This window comes from Helianthus annuus, chromosome 6, assembly GCF_002127325.2.
Source record: "Helianthus annuus cultivar XRQ/B chromosome 6, HanXRQr2.0-SUNRISE, whole genome shotgun sequence".
Classification (NCBI taxonomy): Eukaryota; Viridiplantae; Streptophyta; class Magnoliopsida; order Asterales; family Asteraceae; genus Helianthus; species Helianthus annuus.
In genome coordinates, this window is record NC_035438.2 from 33,159,640 (window position 1) to 33,178,023 (window position 18,384).

General features: G+C 37.0%; 1 protein-coding gene across 1 annotated transcript; it reads right to left on the reverse strand.

Annotated features, from left to right (window-relative positions):
- Positions 1 to 573: 573 nt before the first annotated feature.
- On the reverse strand, positions 574 to 1,095 carry LOC110865155 (zinc finger CCCH domain-containing protein 46). Its single transcript, XM_022114379.2, has 2 exons — positions 916 to 1,095; positions 574 to 829 (listed from the first exon to the last, which is right to left on the reverse strand). Exons 1-2 carry the CDS (start codon positions 1,074 to 1,076, stop codon positions 640 to 642), a joined length of 351 nt encoding a protein of 116 aa, XP_021970071.1. The 5' UTR covers positions 1,077 to 1,095; the 3' UTR covers positions 574 to 639.
- Positions 1,096 to 18,384: the final 17,289 nt, after the last annotated feature.

Sequence of the window (18,384 nt, forward strand, 5' to 3'; positions counted from 1 at the left end):
GGGTGTCCCGACTGATATCAGATTCATTTATGACGTCTATTACGAACCACAACCCATTCCGGGGTTCTAACATTTTATTCCGTTCAATTAAAAAATAGACGAATAACCTATAAGGTCACAAACAGGCAAAGAAAATCTACAGTTTCAATATAAAGAGTTAGATTTATTAAACCATAACAAATTTTCATCAAAACATGAAAAGTATGTTTATTTACCACGTTATTAATATTAATGATATTATGGATTTGTACATGTCCATATACTTCGATCCAATCCCGTTCTCAAATAATATACTTTAATGATATACGTTCATTGGGCTGAAGTTTCTTTGACCGCGCTTTCTCTAAAAGCTCCTTCCATTTCTCGGATAGCAGATAAAGATCCAACTACAATACCACACAAGAAAATTTTAGACAGCCTAAACGAGCCCAAACAAAAATTTATTTATTTTATACATAATATAATATAATGATAACATTAGCGAACCGAGTTCGAGCCGCGCTTTGGCTAGTTTAAGCAATACTGAAGCGAGCTCGAGCCGAGTTTTTAGCTCGTCTGATGCTTCCTACACAAAATATGCAATTTATTAACAAATTTAAGACGAATAATCAAATATGTTTTAAAAGAAATCGAAAATATTCATTCATACTTGTCGAGTATTTTTCCCTTTTCTTTATATGGCTTAACAAGCACCCGTGAATCACAAACAAAGTGTGGGTTTCCCTTTGCCAAAATCGCTTTAACAGTCTCTGGAAGCATAAACGTAACAAACCCGAACATCCGTTTTTGCTGATACGGGTTCCTCGCATCTTGAACCAGTCCAAACATGCTTAATAAACATTCAAAAATCTCTTATAAACGGAAAAAAAACAATCAAATCAAAATAACACAGTTGCGAATCAAATCATTAACTACCTGAAGTAATTCGAAACGTCTTCCTCTTTAAAAGTACTATCAGCCGGAAAAGTTAAATAAATTTGTCGCGAACTCGAATTCGAGTTCCCGAAACCCATTGATCCAAAATCATTTCGGTCGGGTCGACACCGACCGAATTTGTGAAACTCATCACCCATCATCAATGCAGCTGCTGCTGCTGATCTACATGCACATAAACATGTGTTGATCCATTAAAATGTGATCCAATAAAACACAATCAAATATTTCAAACCCGCCTGGCCCACCCCGCATAGTTCTAAGAAAAAATCTAGTTTAGAAATCTGGTGTTGGAGCTAAGGCCGAACTTTGTATGCAAAAGAAAAAAACAATACATTATGATCAATCACCTATGCTACAAATCAGTTGAACACCAGCATGTTACTATATTACGCAACCGATGAACAAATCAAGTGTTATAACCTGAAAGTGAAACACCCGCTACTGCAAGTGTAATGGGGTTTTGGGCTATAATCTAGTAAACTTGAGTCAGCAACAAATATATGATTAAATTAATTGAACACGCTCAACTACTTGTACTCTTAACATTCTACACTCAGTAAACAAAGAAGCTACCAATGAGCGTTGGAACCATGAGGAACAGTATTATATCCCGACATCCCACCTCGATTCCCAAACCCACCTCTACCTCTCGACCTAAAGCTCCCACCAGAACCTGCTACACAGTAACAATCTGGATCAGTCATACGTCATTGGACCCATAATATAATTAAGTAAATAAATGGTTCAAAAATAAACAAACTACCTCCTGGACCCATGGTCCGGGTCATAGACGACAATGCAACAGGAACAACTTGACCAGCCTCTTGAAGAATCTTAACAAGCTCTCTAGCATGCTTAGCATTTGAATGGGTAAAAAACGTAACAGCAATCCCCTTGGCTCCTGCACGACCAGTTCGCCCTATCCTATGGACATAATCCTCGAGGCTTGTTGGAAAATCATAATTGATGACGCATTTTATGCCCTTAACATCTATACGTTTAACAGTTGGAATTAAAAGAATTCAAAGTACAACGAAAAGAATTTAAAACCTGGAATTAAATGGCAACCTTATCCCTGCTTTTTAAGATCATTACCTCAACCTTTTGCAGGGATAAGGAGCAGCAACCACCACTACCTCCGCCGCAATTCCATTTTCATAACCAATAAAAAAGTTTTTGTTTGTATGAGTCAATCGGACTGTCACGACCACCAACCTCATAACCGTGTTTGGGCAGCGATAACTTCTAAAGATGAAGGGTAAATCCGTAGACCTCACGAAAATAGTCAACCACCGATTTCATGTTTCTTTCCTCAACAACTGGAAACATTAGCTCTGTTGTGTCTCATATGAAGCCTGCATGCATAAACAAGCAAATCCACATGATTATTGATTAGTACTATTTCCCCAAAATTCAACAAAAAACTTTAACTAACCTATAACCTAATAGTGTCATGAACTAAGCCCTACATGTAATGTACAACCACAATTCAAGATCACTTTCCTAAAACTATACCAAATGTCCAAATCTGTTCAAACATAATACCTAAATCCAGCTCAAATCCTACCCTAGCCGCCGGCGTCATCAGCACCTTCGCAACCGTCATACATAAAAATCATAGGAGCAATAATCGGAATTCTTACATAAAAATATCTTTTTATTTGTTTACCATAGTGTCCACTCATTTCAAGACGCTTCAGGTAATTTCCTCCTCCTTTTCATTGGTGAGAACCAATGTAGATGTAAAAACAAAATAACCAGCTTACAGTTTCGAAAACAAAGTTTAATGGTTCTGCCAGCCGTTTATGTCTTGAAACAAATCGTGTAAACTGAACTTGTATAGTCTAACTTCTGTATATATGCATTCTTTTTCCAAGTTCTTAATTTTCGAATATATAATCTTGTTAAAAAGGTGGGTTTGGCGTTCATACCTGAGACATCTCGCGCCTGATGCACAACAAAGCACAATGTGGCATGCATCAAGTTTATGTAGGGAATAATGTGCCTGAGACATCTCGCGCCTTATGTAGGGAATAATGTGCATTAGAGCTCAAGGGAACATACATAGTTCAACAAAATAATACAAATACAACACCTGCAAGTGTTTTGAGTTTGCAAATTCATTCGGTATATCAAAGTAATTAAATGTAAAATGTAGTAACTAATTTGTAAAACAAAGAAGAGCAGAAGAAAGGGGTTTCAGTATCACCCGAGTAATCACCATCGGCTCCACCCTCTAAGCCAAAATACCACCACCGTACCACCGTGACCAGAGGATTCATCTGCTAGAATCCTAACAACCCCCAGACTAACTTGCGACGGAACCCTAAAGCCACCATTGCTGGGCCTTCCCTGTACAATATTCCTGTTACTTGCACCAAGAAAGCACAAGGTACCGTATAATGTTCAACAGTGAAGAAAGAGGTGATTAAATCCAGCAAAACCCTAACGATTGAAATTAGAGTTACCTGCGTTGGGATGTTGAGATGAAAGAATCAAACGGTGGCAAATAGAAGAAGAGCAGAGACTCGGTGGCTTCAGATATTCCGGTTACTGTTATGTTTTGATTTCCTTGTGGGTTTGCCGAATTGAAGGTTGGTGTCAATTAGATTGATTTACGTGAAGTCTGAGGGGTTGAAGAATTAAATTAAAGGTATGAATTGAATTGAGCATTGAAGAACGTGATTATCAATTTTCGACGGTTTCAGTCTGATGGAAGGTTAGAAGTGATGAAAGAAGTATGGAGGGGTATGATGGGAAGAAAAGGGTAAAAGATTAGAGATTAAACATGCCTCTTCACATGCCATCTTAAAATTTAATGGTAAATTTACCATTGTAGCCATGGGAGATGCTTTATATAGTATTATAGAATAGATTATAGATAGATAGATATAGATAGATATAATCCACTAAAATAGATAACCTAATATCTGTCTATGCATAACTAGTAGTATGTTTTGAGTTCCCGTTGTAGATTGTAATATATATATATATATATATATATATATATATATATATATATATATATATATATATATATATATATATATATATATATATATAGTGGAGAGTTCAAATGAGAATAAAATTACAAATTAAGAATAAAAAGAATAAAGGATACAAAGGTAATTTGGACAAATCATTTAATGAGTCTATTATTTATTTTTGCTATTCAAATGAATGAACTCTAATCATTTAATGAGTTTATCTTATAAGAGAGTTGTACACCTTACACAATAAAAACAATCATGCACATGATCTTACATATTCAACGTTTCCTACGTTATTAAAACAATGTTTTGTTGTAGGGTAGAGAATGTGTAGGAATCCAGAACTTTTAAATAATTTTGTGACTCATAATAAAATATGTGTAGGACACAACACTTTTAAATAATTTTGTCACTTCTAATAAAATTAGTGTAGGATCCAACACATTAATGGAGGTGAAGAAGAAAATTATGGTGACATTAATGAGACTTAAGTAACTCTTTAAAATATTTATTAGTGTTCTACATCAAATTGTCTATATTACCCTTATTAATTAAAGCATTAATTAAAAATGGATAAAAATGATGTCTTAATTTCCAACCATTGATCAAAAAAATATATGGTCTAGATTAATTTATTTTTCTTCTTTCAAGAACATTCTTCTCAAATGAACCTCCCCTATATATATATATATATATATATATATATGAAAAAGAGTAAATGTCGCAATGCTCGACGATTTTGATCAAATTGTTTGCGTGATTGTTTGCATTAAATCTTATTCTATGATATTAATATCTGATAAATGTTTGTAATTCAGATGGACAGCGAAGTAAATCAGGAAAACCAGAATAATGAGAATCATGGAAACCAAATAGATAACAGTGCCATCCAACATATAGTAGCACAAGTGATTATAGACACTATGCCATATATTATCAAGACTGTTAAAGAAGCAGAAAATAATAAAACTAATAGTGGGAGTAAATGACCACCTACTAAACCCAGTCATAGCGTGAATAATGGACCGTTACTTCAATTGCCTATTCCAAAAAGAAGAAAAACCATGTCATATGGTTGTTCTTACAAAGAATTATGGTCTTGCAAACCAATAGAATTCTCTGGCAATGAAGGAGCCATTGCAGCTCTACGTTGGATAGAAAAGACAGAAGCAGTCTTAAAAATAAGCAAATGTGCAGATGAAGATAAAATTATGTTAGCTTCCAATCTTTTTAAGAATGCAGCCTTAGAATGGTGGAATACTATTCTCCAGTCTACGGGAAGTGACAGAGTCTATAATATGGAATAGACTGATTTTAAGAATATGGTTGAAAGGAAATTGTGTCCCCCTCATGAAAAAGAACAAATCGCTAATAAGTTCTTAAACCTTAGAATGACTGGAATAGACTGCAAGGGTTACACTACCATATTCTTCGAATATGCTAGAATCGTGCCAACCCTAGCTTCACCAGAACTAGTATTAATTTCCCGTTACAACTGGGGATTAATTAGTGAAATCAGACATGTAGTCAAGGAAGCTAGACCCCAAACCATAGATGAAGCTGTAGAACTAGCCAATACCTTGATCGATGAATTGATACGTACGCAAGAGGAGAACCAGAGAAAGAACCTAGCCCAAAAGCTTACCCAGGAATTTCGCTACGGTAATTCCAACCGTGGGAAAAATACAGGTTCTACGTCTGCACCTTACTGTAAGTACTACAAGAAGAAGCATTCAGGGAGATGTTCCATATACTGCAACTTCTGCAAAATATCTGGACACAAGGAAGAAGAATGCAGGAAGAAACCCAGTAATGGGATATGCTTCAATTGTGGAGAGAAGGGGTATATCAAACCAAACTGTCCGAAACTAGCTCCAGCAACAAATAGCAAAACTACCAAGAACGCCAGAGCGTTTGTTCTGACAGCTGAAGAAGCCAAGATGATTCCGGATGTGATTGTTCGTACATTCTTAGTTAATGATATCTTTGCTAAAGTATTATTTGACTCTTGTGCGAACCAAAGTTTTATTAATACTTCTTTCCGCAAACTTCTCAATCAACCATTAACTAAACTTCAACAAGAATGCCTGGTAAAAACGGCAAATGGGGAATCCATTAAGATCACTGAAATCTTCCAGGGAGCAAGAATAGAAATTTTAAACCATAATTTTATTGCTAACCTTTATCCGATGAATCTGGCTGGATTTGATATCGTATTAGGAATGGATTGGTTAGTAGCCAATCGAGCCAGTATTCTATGTGATCAAAAGTCAATACAAGTAAGTTCACCAAAGGGTGAAAATATCATAATTAAAGGAGATAAGCCAACCAAATCTACTAAATTCATCTCTGTGATGAAAACAACAAGTTATGCAAGGAAAGGATCCTTAGTGTATATGATTTCCATAATCATTAACACTAAAGGAAAAGAATTGAAAGATATTCACGTAGTATCTCAATTCTCAGATACTTTTCCAGAAGAGTTACCTGGACTGCCACCAGATAGGGAGGTTGAATTCAGAATTCACCTACTACCAGGGATAGCACCGATTGCCAAGGCACCTTACCGTTTAGCACCAGCGGAGATGCAGGAACTGAAGAAACAGTTGGACGAACTACCGGAGAAAGGTTCCATACAGCCTAGTTCATCACCATGGGGAGCGCCAATTTTGTTTGTCAAGAAAAATGACGGATCAATGCGTATGTGCATTGATTACCGAGAATTGAACAAGGTCACGATTAAAAATCGGTATCCATTACCGAGAATCGATGATCTGTTTGATCAACTGCAAGGGGCCCGATTCTTTTCTAAGATCGATTTACGCTCAGGATATCATCAATTGAAAGTACATGAAGAGGACATTCCTAAAACTGCTTTCAGAACAAGGTATGGTCATTATGAATTTACAGTCATGCCATTTGGTTTAACCAATGCCCCAGCTGCATTTATGGACATGATGAATAGAATATGTAAACCATATCTGGATAAATTCATAATTGTCTTTATAGATAATATTCTCATTTACTCTAAGAGTAAAGAAGAGAATGCAGAGCATTTGTTTATACTTCTGAATTTGCTGAGAAAAGAAAAGCTTTATGCTAAATTTTCAAAATGTGAATTTTGGTTATAAGAAGTGCAATTTCTTGGACACCTGGTGAATCATGAAGGAATTCATGTGGATCCCACAAAAATTGAGGCGATTACTAAATGGAAAGTCCCTGAGTCGCCAACGGAAGTAAGAAGTTTTCTTGGACTAGCAGGTTATTATAGACGTTTTATTCGAGATTTTTGTAGAATAGCTATTCCCTTAACGAAACTGACTTGCAAATCAGTTAAGTTTGAATGGGGACCAAAACAGGAGGAAACTTTTAGAATTCTTAAGCAAAGATTAACCAACGCACCCATACTCGCATTACCAGAAGGAACTGAAGACTTTATAGTCTATTGTGATGCGTCTAAGTTAGGTTATGGATGTGTGTTAATGCAACGTCACAAGGTTATAGCCTATGCCTCTAGACAACTTAAGAATCATGAAGAGAATTATACGACCCATGATTTGGAGTTAGGAGCCATAATTTTTGCCCTTAAAATTTGGAGACACTATCTTTACGGTAGCAAGTTTAGTGTTTTCACCGACCATAAGAGTCTAAGATATGTTTTTGGGCAAAAGGAGTTAAATATGAGATAGAGACGTTGGATGGAAATTCTCAGTGATTATGATTGTAATATCCAGTATCATGCAGGAAAGGCTAATGTAGTAGCTGATGCTTTAAGTCGAAAGTATCATGAAAAGCCAAGAAGAGTACGTTCTCTCAAGTTAAATCTACAGATAGATTTAAATGAGCAAATTAGAAAAATACAGGAATCAGTAATCAAGGACGATACTTAAAAATTAAAAGGAATGATTAAGGAGTTAGAACAAGGAACAGATGGAATTTGGAGATTCCATAAGAAAAGAATCTGGATACCCAAACAAGGAAATTTACGCCACAGAATTTTAGAAGAAGCCCATAAGTCTAAGTATACGTTACATCCTGGTAATGATAAAATGTATCAAGACTTAAGAAAGAATTTCTGGTGGATAGGAATGAAAAAGGATATAGCAAACTATGTTGCCAAGTGTCTAACCTGTTCACAAGCTAAAGCTGAACATCAGAAACCCTCAGGTTTATTGCAGCAACTAGAAATGCCTATATGGAAATGAGAATTAATAACAATTGACTTTGTTACTAAATTACCCAAGACTCGAAAAGGTAATGATACAATTTGGGTGATTGTAGACAGATTAACTAACTCTGCTCATTTCTTACCAATGAAGGAAACTTTCAGTATGGAACAGTTAGCCAAGTTATATGTAAATGAAATAGTTTCATTACATGGAATTCCTTTATCTATTGTGTCTGATAGAGATAGCCGTTTTACTTCTCATTTTTGGACTAGTTTCCAAAAAGCAATGGGAACCAAGTTAAATCTAAGCACTGCCTATCATCCTCAAACGGATGGACAACGCGAAAGGACAATTTAGAGAATGGAAGATATGCTTAGAGCTTGTGTAATTGATTTCGGAGGAAATTGGGACGATCATTTACCATTAATAGAATTTTCCTACAATAACAACTATCATTCCAGTATCAATGCTGCACCATTTGAAGCACTTTATGGACGAAAGTGCCGAACTCCAGTCTGTTGGGCAGAATTTGGAGAAAAGCAACTGCCTGGACTAGAGATAGTGCAAGAAACAACGAACAAGATTATTAAAGTCAAGGAAAGACTAAAAGCAGCACGCGATCACCAAAAGAGTTACGCTGATAACAGGCGAAAAACATTGGAATTTCAAATAGGAGATAAGGTATTATTAAAAGTTTCTCCATGGAATGGTGTGGACAGATTCGTCAAGAGAGGAAAGCTAAGCCCCAGGTATGTCGGACCTTTTAAGATTATTAGAAGGATAGGACCAGTAGCTTACCAGCTACAACTGCCAGAGGAAATGGCAGGAATACATGATGTATTTCATGTATGTAATCTCAAGAAATGCTTAGCAGATGAATCACTAGTGGTACCTCTTAAGGACATAGAGGTAAATGAGAAACTTAAGTTTGTAGAGAAACCCCTACAGATTGAAGATAGAAAGATCAAGAAACTCAAACACAAGAGATTGGTTCTAGTCAAAGTAAAATGGGATTCCAGGAGAGGATCAGAGTACACTTGGGAGCTCGAGTCAGAGATGCAGAGGAAATATCCACACCTGTTCCAGTAGACCTCGAGGACGAGATCTAAAATAAGGTGGGGAGGTTCACATAATCACATAGATTATTTCCTAACATAACTGGTAAAAATCTTGGTGTCAGCAGAACACTTCTGTGGCTTAAACCAGTGGTTGTAGCTCTGATACCACCTCCTGTCGCAACCCCCGACCCCTTGCCCCGAGGGGCGGGCGGCCATGAACAGCACACAGAGCCGGTGGTATCGATGTTTATTATTTTGGCAGTGTAAATTAACATCAGGACCGTAGTTAGGAAATAGTTTATCAGAGTTCAAACACCACACTTTTATAAATAATAAATACATGAGAAAAACCCAAGTTTCCATTTATAATACATTTATAGGGATAAACCCTAATTTGTTGAAATAAAACTTCTTTCTTATTTAGGTAACTTTTATAGCCACTTTTCCAAGCCTTCAGTGCTCTCCAGCTGGCTTCTATTAGCTTCACATTAAGTTACCTGAAACGCGTTTTAAAAACATTTTATCAGCAAGAAATACTGGCGAGTGCATCCCAGTTTAATCAAAACAAGATTTTATATCTTTACAATATTGAGAGCGATTACAATGTTTATATCTACCCAATTACCACCCACGGTACTGTCAATCATGACTTGTGGTCATGCTACTACTCACAGTGTAGTAACAAGTAATGTATACAAAACCCCAACATACCGAAAATAATTGTAGAATACATAGACTCAGTCACTGTTAATTATATCTTAAAACATTTGAGGTTTTGGTAAGATATTTTGACTCACAAAAGATTTACAAAAGGAGAATGTACTCACTTTGCTATTTTAGATAATACTACTGCTTTCTGGTGACTTCCTGGTTATAATCTATTAAAATTACACAATGCACACGTGTTAGTAAGATAACCCAATTTACATTAGCCATACCTCCGAGACAGAACTCCAGCGACTGAGTCAGGCAGAGCCTTGACATGCGTTACGGAGCCCTAGATCAATCGGGTAGAGTAACTAATATGTAATCGGGGGTTATAATACTTACAATGAGGCAGAGCTTCGCTTTTTAGGGGTATAATACCCGAGAGTTTTAGCTATTATGGATTGAGAGGGAAAGAAAATTTTTGAACGATTTGAACTGAGCTTGAACACTCCTTTTATAGGCTGGAAACATGGCGGCTCCCGGCCCGTGAGCACCTGCTCTTAATCTTACGCGGCCCGCGAGAGACCTAGGGTAGGTCCTAGCCTTGATGAATCAACGACTTAGACTTAACACGCCAGGGACACGTGGCACAACCTGGTGCGGCCTAGTGTCACCTTGTCGTGGCCCATGACAGTCTTGGCTTGACTGGGTCGCGCCCCGCGAGGACCCTATACTTTTGTTTTTATTTGATTTTTATTAATATAAAGGTATATTAAGGTTATTTTTTCGTATACGGGGTATATTATAGGCATTTTAGGGCATGTTAAAGGTTTTAGGAAGGTTGTTATAATAACTAAGGTAATTGTCACACTTCTGCCCAAAGGTGATCTGTCACAATTACTTTGCACACATGCTTAGATGATTACACTTCTGCTCAAAGGTGATTTATCTTCATTTAAGTAGAATTTTTTAACTTATTCTATTATTTTGATGTTAGTAATAGATAATATCACGGCTTCATAACTAAAATGGTCATTACTTATGCCTGCCTTCGTATAACATACCCTTAGATCATATTAAGACTTCTAACTTAGTATCATAATTCGCTCATATAATTTCCATTCTCGGCTCTCAATTGCGGGATTCCACCATTAATTGGTGATAACTTTTCTGCCTGGAAAGACTCTCTCATGCTTACTCTTGCTTTGCTGGATTTTGTCTACGCTTTAAGAGAGGCTAAGCCTACAGATATTACTCCTCAAAGTACCACTTCTCAGCATATAACTTTTGAAAAGTGGACTAGGTGCAATCGCATGTCTCTCATGAAAGCAATCCATTAGCACTGCAATTCGAGGAGCCATTCCAGATTCTGATGATGCTAAAACCTACTTGGATTCTGTGGAGGATCAATTTAAAGGGATGTTGTCACGGCCCCCGACCCGGTTTTACCCGTTTCAGGAGCCGCGGGACAGAAATCCTGCGGTACTTTATTTATTGTGAGTTTTAGCAGCGGAAAATTTATTCACAGGATCGGCTAAGTTAAAACTTTTCCCGATTTATTTTTATTTCACAATTCGGGATAAAACCCCGATAATTTACAATAACAAGATTTCATTAATAAAACATAATTCTTTATTTTATATTGAGCCACTATCTTAAGCTTGAAATGCTTCCCCCTGCATTTTTCCTGAATTACAGCAGATCACCTGGAACATGTTTGGAAAAGATTTTGTCAGCGGGGAAATACTGAGTGAATTATTCTAGTTACTGAAAATGACACATTTATTATAATTTACAGTGGTAAGATCTTTTACAATGTTTCTGATATCAACCAATCTACCCACAGTACTTTACCACTCGACCCATTGGCCCATACGTCCAATGGTGTCTGTGATTATGGTCATATCACCCAATGGCTGCCCCAATGGTGAAGATTATCAAGTAATGTATACAATACCCCACATACCGGCTGTAATTTGGTGATTACATAAAGTTAATCACTGTAAGTTATAATTCTGAAAATAATTTGGAGTATTGTAAACAGTTAACAACTCACAAACTGTGAGAAAAGAGTTTATAAAAGAAGAATAACTCTTAGTACTGACAGAATATGATTTTATCTTTGTTTAACCTAATTTCATAATAAAGCACACAAAACAGGATTAGTGATCAATACAGCAGTTACGATAACTTCCGAGATCAATTTCTCACAATGAATGACCAAGTGCAATACTTCAACTCATTTATCAAAATGACAAACGACAAAGTATAGTACTTCAACTCATTTATCGAATTATCGACAAACGACAAAGTACAATGCTTCAACTCATTTATCGGATTACCGACAAACGACAAAGCATAGCCCAATGTGGGCGGCACTTAGACATTCTTTGAATGTATTGATTCCGGAAACTGAATCGTAATAGCGATCGAGTAATTACCCTGTTCCGCGGCAGTGATTCAATATTTGTGTGTGTGTGTTGGACTGTTTCTGTGATAACTTGATCTACGTAACTCGGATTTACGTCGTTCCAAAGACAGAATTCAAGTCCCAACCCCCTCTATTTATACCCGAAATTTGACACCGTCGCGTAGCGCGAGGGGTACCCCTATAGGTGTCGTGCTACGCGAGTGGTAACCTATGTTCATAGGGTAGCTACGTGTGTAACTAGGCTTGCTGTGTTGACAGTTTCGTTAATTTCGAATTTTACACAGAGTTATGAGGATAATCGTTGGCTAGGGTTTATCCCCCCCTGAGTTTTAGGGGCCCTGATCCTGATTCTGATTGTTCTGGAAATTTTAGGGTTTGCGTAGAATCACTTGGGTGTCTCAATTAGGGTTTCCTTAATAGCTAATTACCATCCTAATTAGGGATTTTAGTGTCAGTTGTTACATCCTCCCTACCTTAAGAAAAATCTCGTCCTCGAGATTTATTGGAATAAATAAGGATATTTGCGCTTCATTTCTGATTCCAGCTCCCAAGTGTATTCTGGTCCTCTTTTTGAATTCCATTTGACTTTGACCAATACCAGTCGTTTGTGTTTGAGAAACTTGACTTTTCTATCTTCGATCTGTAGTGGTTTCTCTATAAACTTTAATTTTTCGTTCTCCTCTATATCTTGAAGAGGTACTACCAGGGATTCGTCTGATAAACATTTCTTGAGATTGGATACATGAAATACATCATGTATTCCAGCTAGTTCTTCTGGTAGTTGTAAGCGATAAGCAACTGGTCCGATTCGTTGAATCACTGGAAATGGTCCAACATATCGGGGACTCAGTTTCCCTTTCTTACCGAATCTTACAACACCTTTCCAAGGAGATACTTTTAGTAGTACTTTGTCTCCTATTTGGAATTCAAGTGGTTTGCGACGATTGTCGGCATAGCTCTTCTGGCGATCTCTGGCTGTTTTCAGTCTTTCCTTGATTCGGTTTATCTTGTCTGTGGTTTCTTGTACGATTTCTGGACCTGATAATTGACTTTCTCCTATTTCTGCCCAACATACAGGTGTTCTGCACTTGCGTCCATATAGTGCCTCAAATGGAGCGGCTTCTATACTTGAATGGTAACTATTATTATAGGAGAATTCAATTAATGGTAAATGGTTATCCCAATTACCTCCAAAGTCAATTACACATGCTCGGAGCATGTCTTCCAGAGTTTGGATTGTCCTTTCACTTTGTCCGTCGGTCTGTGGATGATATGCAGTACTCAGGTTGAGTCGGGTTCCCATTGATTCTTGGAAACTTGTCCAAAATCGGGAAGTGAAACGACTATCTCTATCCGATACAATGGAGAGTGGGACTCCATGTAAGGATACTATTTCATCCACATACAACTTGGCTAACCTTTCCATGCTAAAGGTTTCTTTTATGGGTAGAAAATGAGCTGATTTGGTTAATCGGTCCACGATTACCCAAATCGCATCATTACCTTTTCTGGTTCTGGGTAACTTAGTAACAAAGTCCATTGTTATAAGTTCTCATTTCCATACAGGCATTTCTAACTGTTGTAGTAAACCTGAGGGTTTCTGATGTTCGGCTTTAACTTGTGAACATGTTAAACACTTAGATACATATTCAGCTATATCCTTTTTCATTCCTATCCACCAGAAGTTCTTTCTTAAATCTTGGTACATCTTATTGTTTCCTGGGTGTACAGTATACCTAGATTTATGAGCTTCCTCTAAAATTTTCGATCTTAAATTTCCTTGTTTAGGTACCCAAATTCTGCTTTTGTGAAATTTCCAAATTCCATCATTTCCTTGTTCCAATTCTTTTAGGTAACCTTTCATTCCTTCGGCCTCGTCATTGATTGCCGTTTTCTGAATTTCCTTCACTTGTTCCCTTAAATCTATTTGTAGATTTATTCTAAGAGCACGGACTCGCTTTTGCTTTTCATGGAACTTACGACTTAAGGCATCTGCTACTACGTTGGCCTTTCCTTCGTGATATTGAATATCACAGTCGTAATCACTCAGGACTTCCATCCATCTTCTTTGTCTCATGTTTAACTCTTTTTGCCCGAATATATACCTTAAACTCTTATGATCCGTATAAATAGTAAACTTACTTCCATACAGATAATGTCTCCAAATCTTAAGGGCAAAAACTATGGCTCCTAGTTCTAAATCATGAGTCGTATAGTTTTCTTTGTGCTTTTTCAATTGTCTGGAGGCATACGCAATTACCTTCTTGCGTTGCATCAACACGCATCCATATCCTAATTTTGAAGCATCACAATATACTTCAAAATCTTCTGTTCCTTCTGGTAAGGCTAAGATTGGCGCATTGGTTAATTTCTGCTTTAAGATTCTAAAAGCTTCTTCTTGTTTTGGTCCCCATTCAAACTTAGTGGCTTTACAGGTCAGCTTAGTTAATGGTACGGCTATCTTGGAAAAATCCTTAATAAACCGTCTATAATAACCGGCTAAACCTATAAAACTTCTAATTTCCATTGCAGTTTGTGGAACCTTCCAGTTGGTAATTGCTTCGATCTTAGCAGGATCTACGTGAATACCTTCATGGTTCACCATATGGCCTAAGAATTGCACTTCTTGTAGCCAAAATTCACATTTTGAAAATTTAGCGTACAATTTTTCTTTTCTTAACAAAGTTAAGATTGCATGCAAGTGTTGACAATGCTCGTCTTGACTTTTGGAATAAATGAGTATATCGTCAATGAACACGATCACAAATTTATCCAAATATGGTTTACAGATTCTGTTCATCATGTCCATGAATGCAGCTGGGGCATTGGTTAATCCGAAGGGCCTGACTGTAAACTCATAATGACCATACCTAGTTCTGAAAGCAGTTTTAGGTATGTCTTCCTCTTGTACCTTCAATTGATGATATCCGGATCTTAAGTCTATCTTAGAGAAATACCTAGCTCCTTGTAATTGATCGAAAAGATCGTCAATCCTAGGTAATGGGTATCGATTCTTAATTGTGACCTTATTCAACTCTCTATAATCAATACACATTCTCATTGATCCATCTTTCTTTTTCACAAATAACACTGGTGCACCCCAAGGGGATGAACTAGGTTGTATAAATCCTTTGCTTAGTAATTCATCTAATTGCTTTTTCAATTCTAGCATTTCGGTAGGAGCTAATCGATAAGGTGCCTTGGCTATCGGTGTAGTTCCTGGAATTAGATGAATCCTAAATTCTACCTCTCTGTCTGGTGGTAATCCAGGTAAATCTTCTGGAAATACATCTGGGTATTCTGAGACTACAGGAATTTCCTTGAGTTCTTTACCTTTAGCACAAATGATTACGGAAATCATATATACTATTCCTTGGTTTCGTTCATAATTAGCAACTTTCATTACTGATATAAACTTTAATGGCTTCCTAGGTTTATCTCCTGAAATCTTAATTACCTCTCCAGTAGGTGCTTGAATTTCTATAGAATTTCTGTCACATATGATTTGAGCATGGTTGGCTATTAACCAATCCATTCCTAACACAACATCAAACTCAGCTAATTTCATAGGTAATAGGTTTGCAACAAACTTATGACCTGAAAGTTCTATTTCTACTTTTTGCAAAACCTGATTGATTTTAACTGAATTCCCATCTGCAGTTTCGACTGTAAAAATCTGCCTAACGGTAGTTAATGGTAACTTAAGAGCTTGACAAAATGAAGTATTTATAAAACTTTGGTTTGCACCAGAGTCAAATAATACTTTTGCATAGACGTTGTGAACTAAAAACGTACCGGCTATCACATCCGGAATGAGCTCGGCTTCTTGAGTAGTTAACTGGAAAGCTCTGGCATTTTTCTTAACAGTTCCTTCAACGGGTTTGCCTTTGTTATCAGTGATTTTGTTCAGTTTAGGACATTCGGTTTTGTAATGTCCAGTTTCTCCACAGTGAAAGCAGGTTACAGTTTTCTTCTTACGGTTCTCTTCACTATGGCCCACAGATTTGCAGAAGTTACAAATTGCATTGCATTTTCCAAAATGTTTTCTTTTGCAATTTCTGCAAAATGGCGGGATGGAAGATTGTCTGGTTCCTTTCTTCTTGAAATTACTACTATTACCTACCCTAAATCCTTGGGTAATTTTCTGAGCCAATTCTTTCTTCCTATCTTCATCTCTTGTGCGTATCAGTTCGTCGGTTAGGGTGTTAGCTAATTCTACTGCATCGTCAATAGTACAAGGTCTCACAGCCTTGACGATATTGCGAATTTCGCTAATTAATCCCCAAATATATCGAGAAATGAGTACTGGTTCTGGCGAAGCCAGGTTAGGTACCACTCTCGCATATTCGAAGAATGTTGAAGTATAACCACGACAATCTACCCCGGTCATTCGATGATTTAGGAACTTATTTGCCATTTGTTCCTTCTCATACTCAGGACATAATTTTCTTTCGACAAGATTTTTAAATTCGTCCCAAGTCATAGCATAAGCTACCCGTCTGCCTTTTGCCTGTAGCACTGTGTTCCACCATTCTAGTGCTCCTTCCTTAAACAGATTTGAGGCATACATGACTTGATCTTCTTCAGCACATTTACTTATTGCAATTACTGCTTCGGTTTTCTCTAACCATCGCAGTGTTGCAGTTGCTCCTTCGTTGCCTGCAAATTCAGCGGGTTTACAAGCAAGAAATTCTTTGAAAGTGCAACCAGGCGTTGCAGCTTTTCGCTTCTTAGGGCGCGGCGTGTGCTGAGATTCATTGTCATGATTTATATGATCATTGCCCCCGTTTATACTGTTACTAAAATTATCTTCGATGGTATGTTTACTAGGAACAATATGTTGTGGATCGTTTGGATTTTTCATAGCAGCAACGAACATTGGAATTGCATTAGCTATTCCTTGGGCAACCATATTTTCAATATCTTGTTTGGTCATATATTGATCTTCTGGATGTTGCTCCGATTGATTAACTTCATTTACTGGTTCGTTATTATTTGCCATCTGATGATAATTTATTATAAGTAATTAGCAATTAGCAATAAATAATTCAAACAATTTAAAGCACATAAAGTCAAAATTATCGATTTTTCGATTCTATTTCATATCAGTATAGTATGCATCAATACACACCGATATTTTACAAGGTTTTATTTGTTATGTTACAACTGGTTTCGCTATTTACTTTTACTATTATACAAAGATAGCTTCACCATCCTCCTACTTGTCATCCTAAAAACGAAGTTCCCTCTCGTCATACTTCCAGGCAATCTGTCCCCCTATCTCCCTAATTCTATTCCCTGCATCCATCAACTCTTCACCAAAATGGCGAAGTTCAGCCAGGTTTTCATTGCTCATTGGTGGATTAGGTAGGGGTTCTGGGTCGAACTGTGGAAGAAATGAGTAAGCGTTATTGACAATATTTTGAAATTACCAATCGTTGGTCCACCATTCTTCCATTTCTACAGGTTGGTTATGGACTATTGGTTCAGTGATGGTTGGTGCAAAATTCATAGGAATTGGGTTTTCGATAGGATAGGTAAAAATACCCGGACTAGCAGGTTGCATAGTCTCACATTTTTCTAGTAACATATCTATCTGATCCTGAAAGGTAACTCTTCTGATTTGATTAGAACTCTCTCCAACTTCTACCTGGGTTGGGTTAGAATCTTGCCCTATTTCTATTTCTATTTCCTGAGAATACTGATCAAACTGTTTCTCCATTTGCCTAGATTCGTCATTGGCTTCAGTTTCCTGTTCTTGTGGATTAGGGTTTTCCTGGATTATAATTGCTTTTCCTTTGTCTAAAGGTTTACTAGTTTTAGGGGTTTTTGTAACTGACTTTTTCTTACGTATACGGCTTCCCCATACATAATTTTTCTTTGGCTTCCTTTTTGGTTTGGTCACTGGTGGAGTAGGGAGTTTTACAGGTTGGTCCACATCAGCAAGATATCCCGTGAATTCATGAGAAACTTCTATGTTCACTGGGTACAGATTGAGGTTCTGAAAAGCTTCAGATATCTCGTTCATGCTGTGTAGCATATATGCAAAATGCACAAAATATCAAGTTAAAACTTTGGAACAAAGTTTAACAAATAACATGGAAGTTTTATTGCACACTATCTGTACAAAATACAGGAAAACATACTCAAAT

Bases quoted from the DNA above. Each gene is read 5' to 3' on its own strand.
- LOC110865155 (XM_022114379.2), bottom strand. From the start codon at position 1,076: ATGATGGGTGATGAGTTTCACAAATTCGGTCGGTGTCGACCCGACCGA. The intron at 830-915 runs GTAGTTAATGAT...ATGTTTATTAAG, and splicing joins GACGTTTCGAATTACTTCAG to CATGTTTGGACTGGTTCAAG.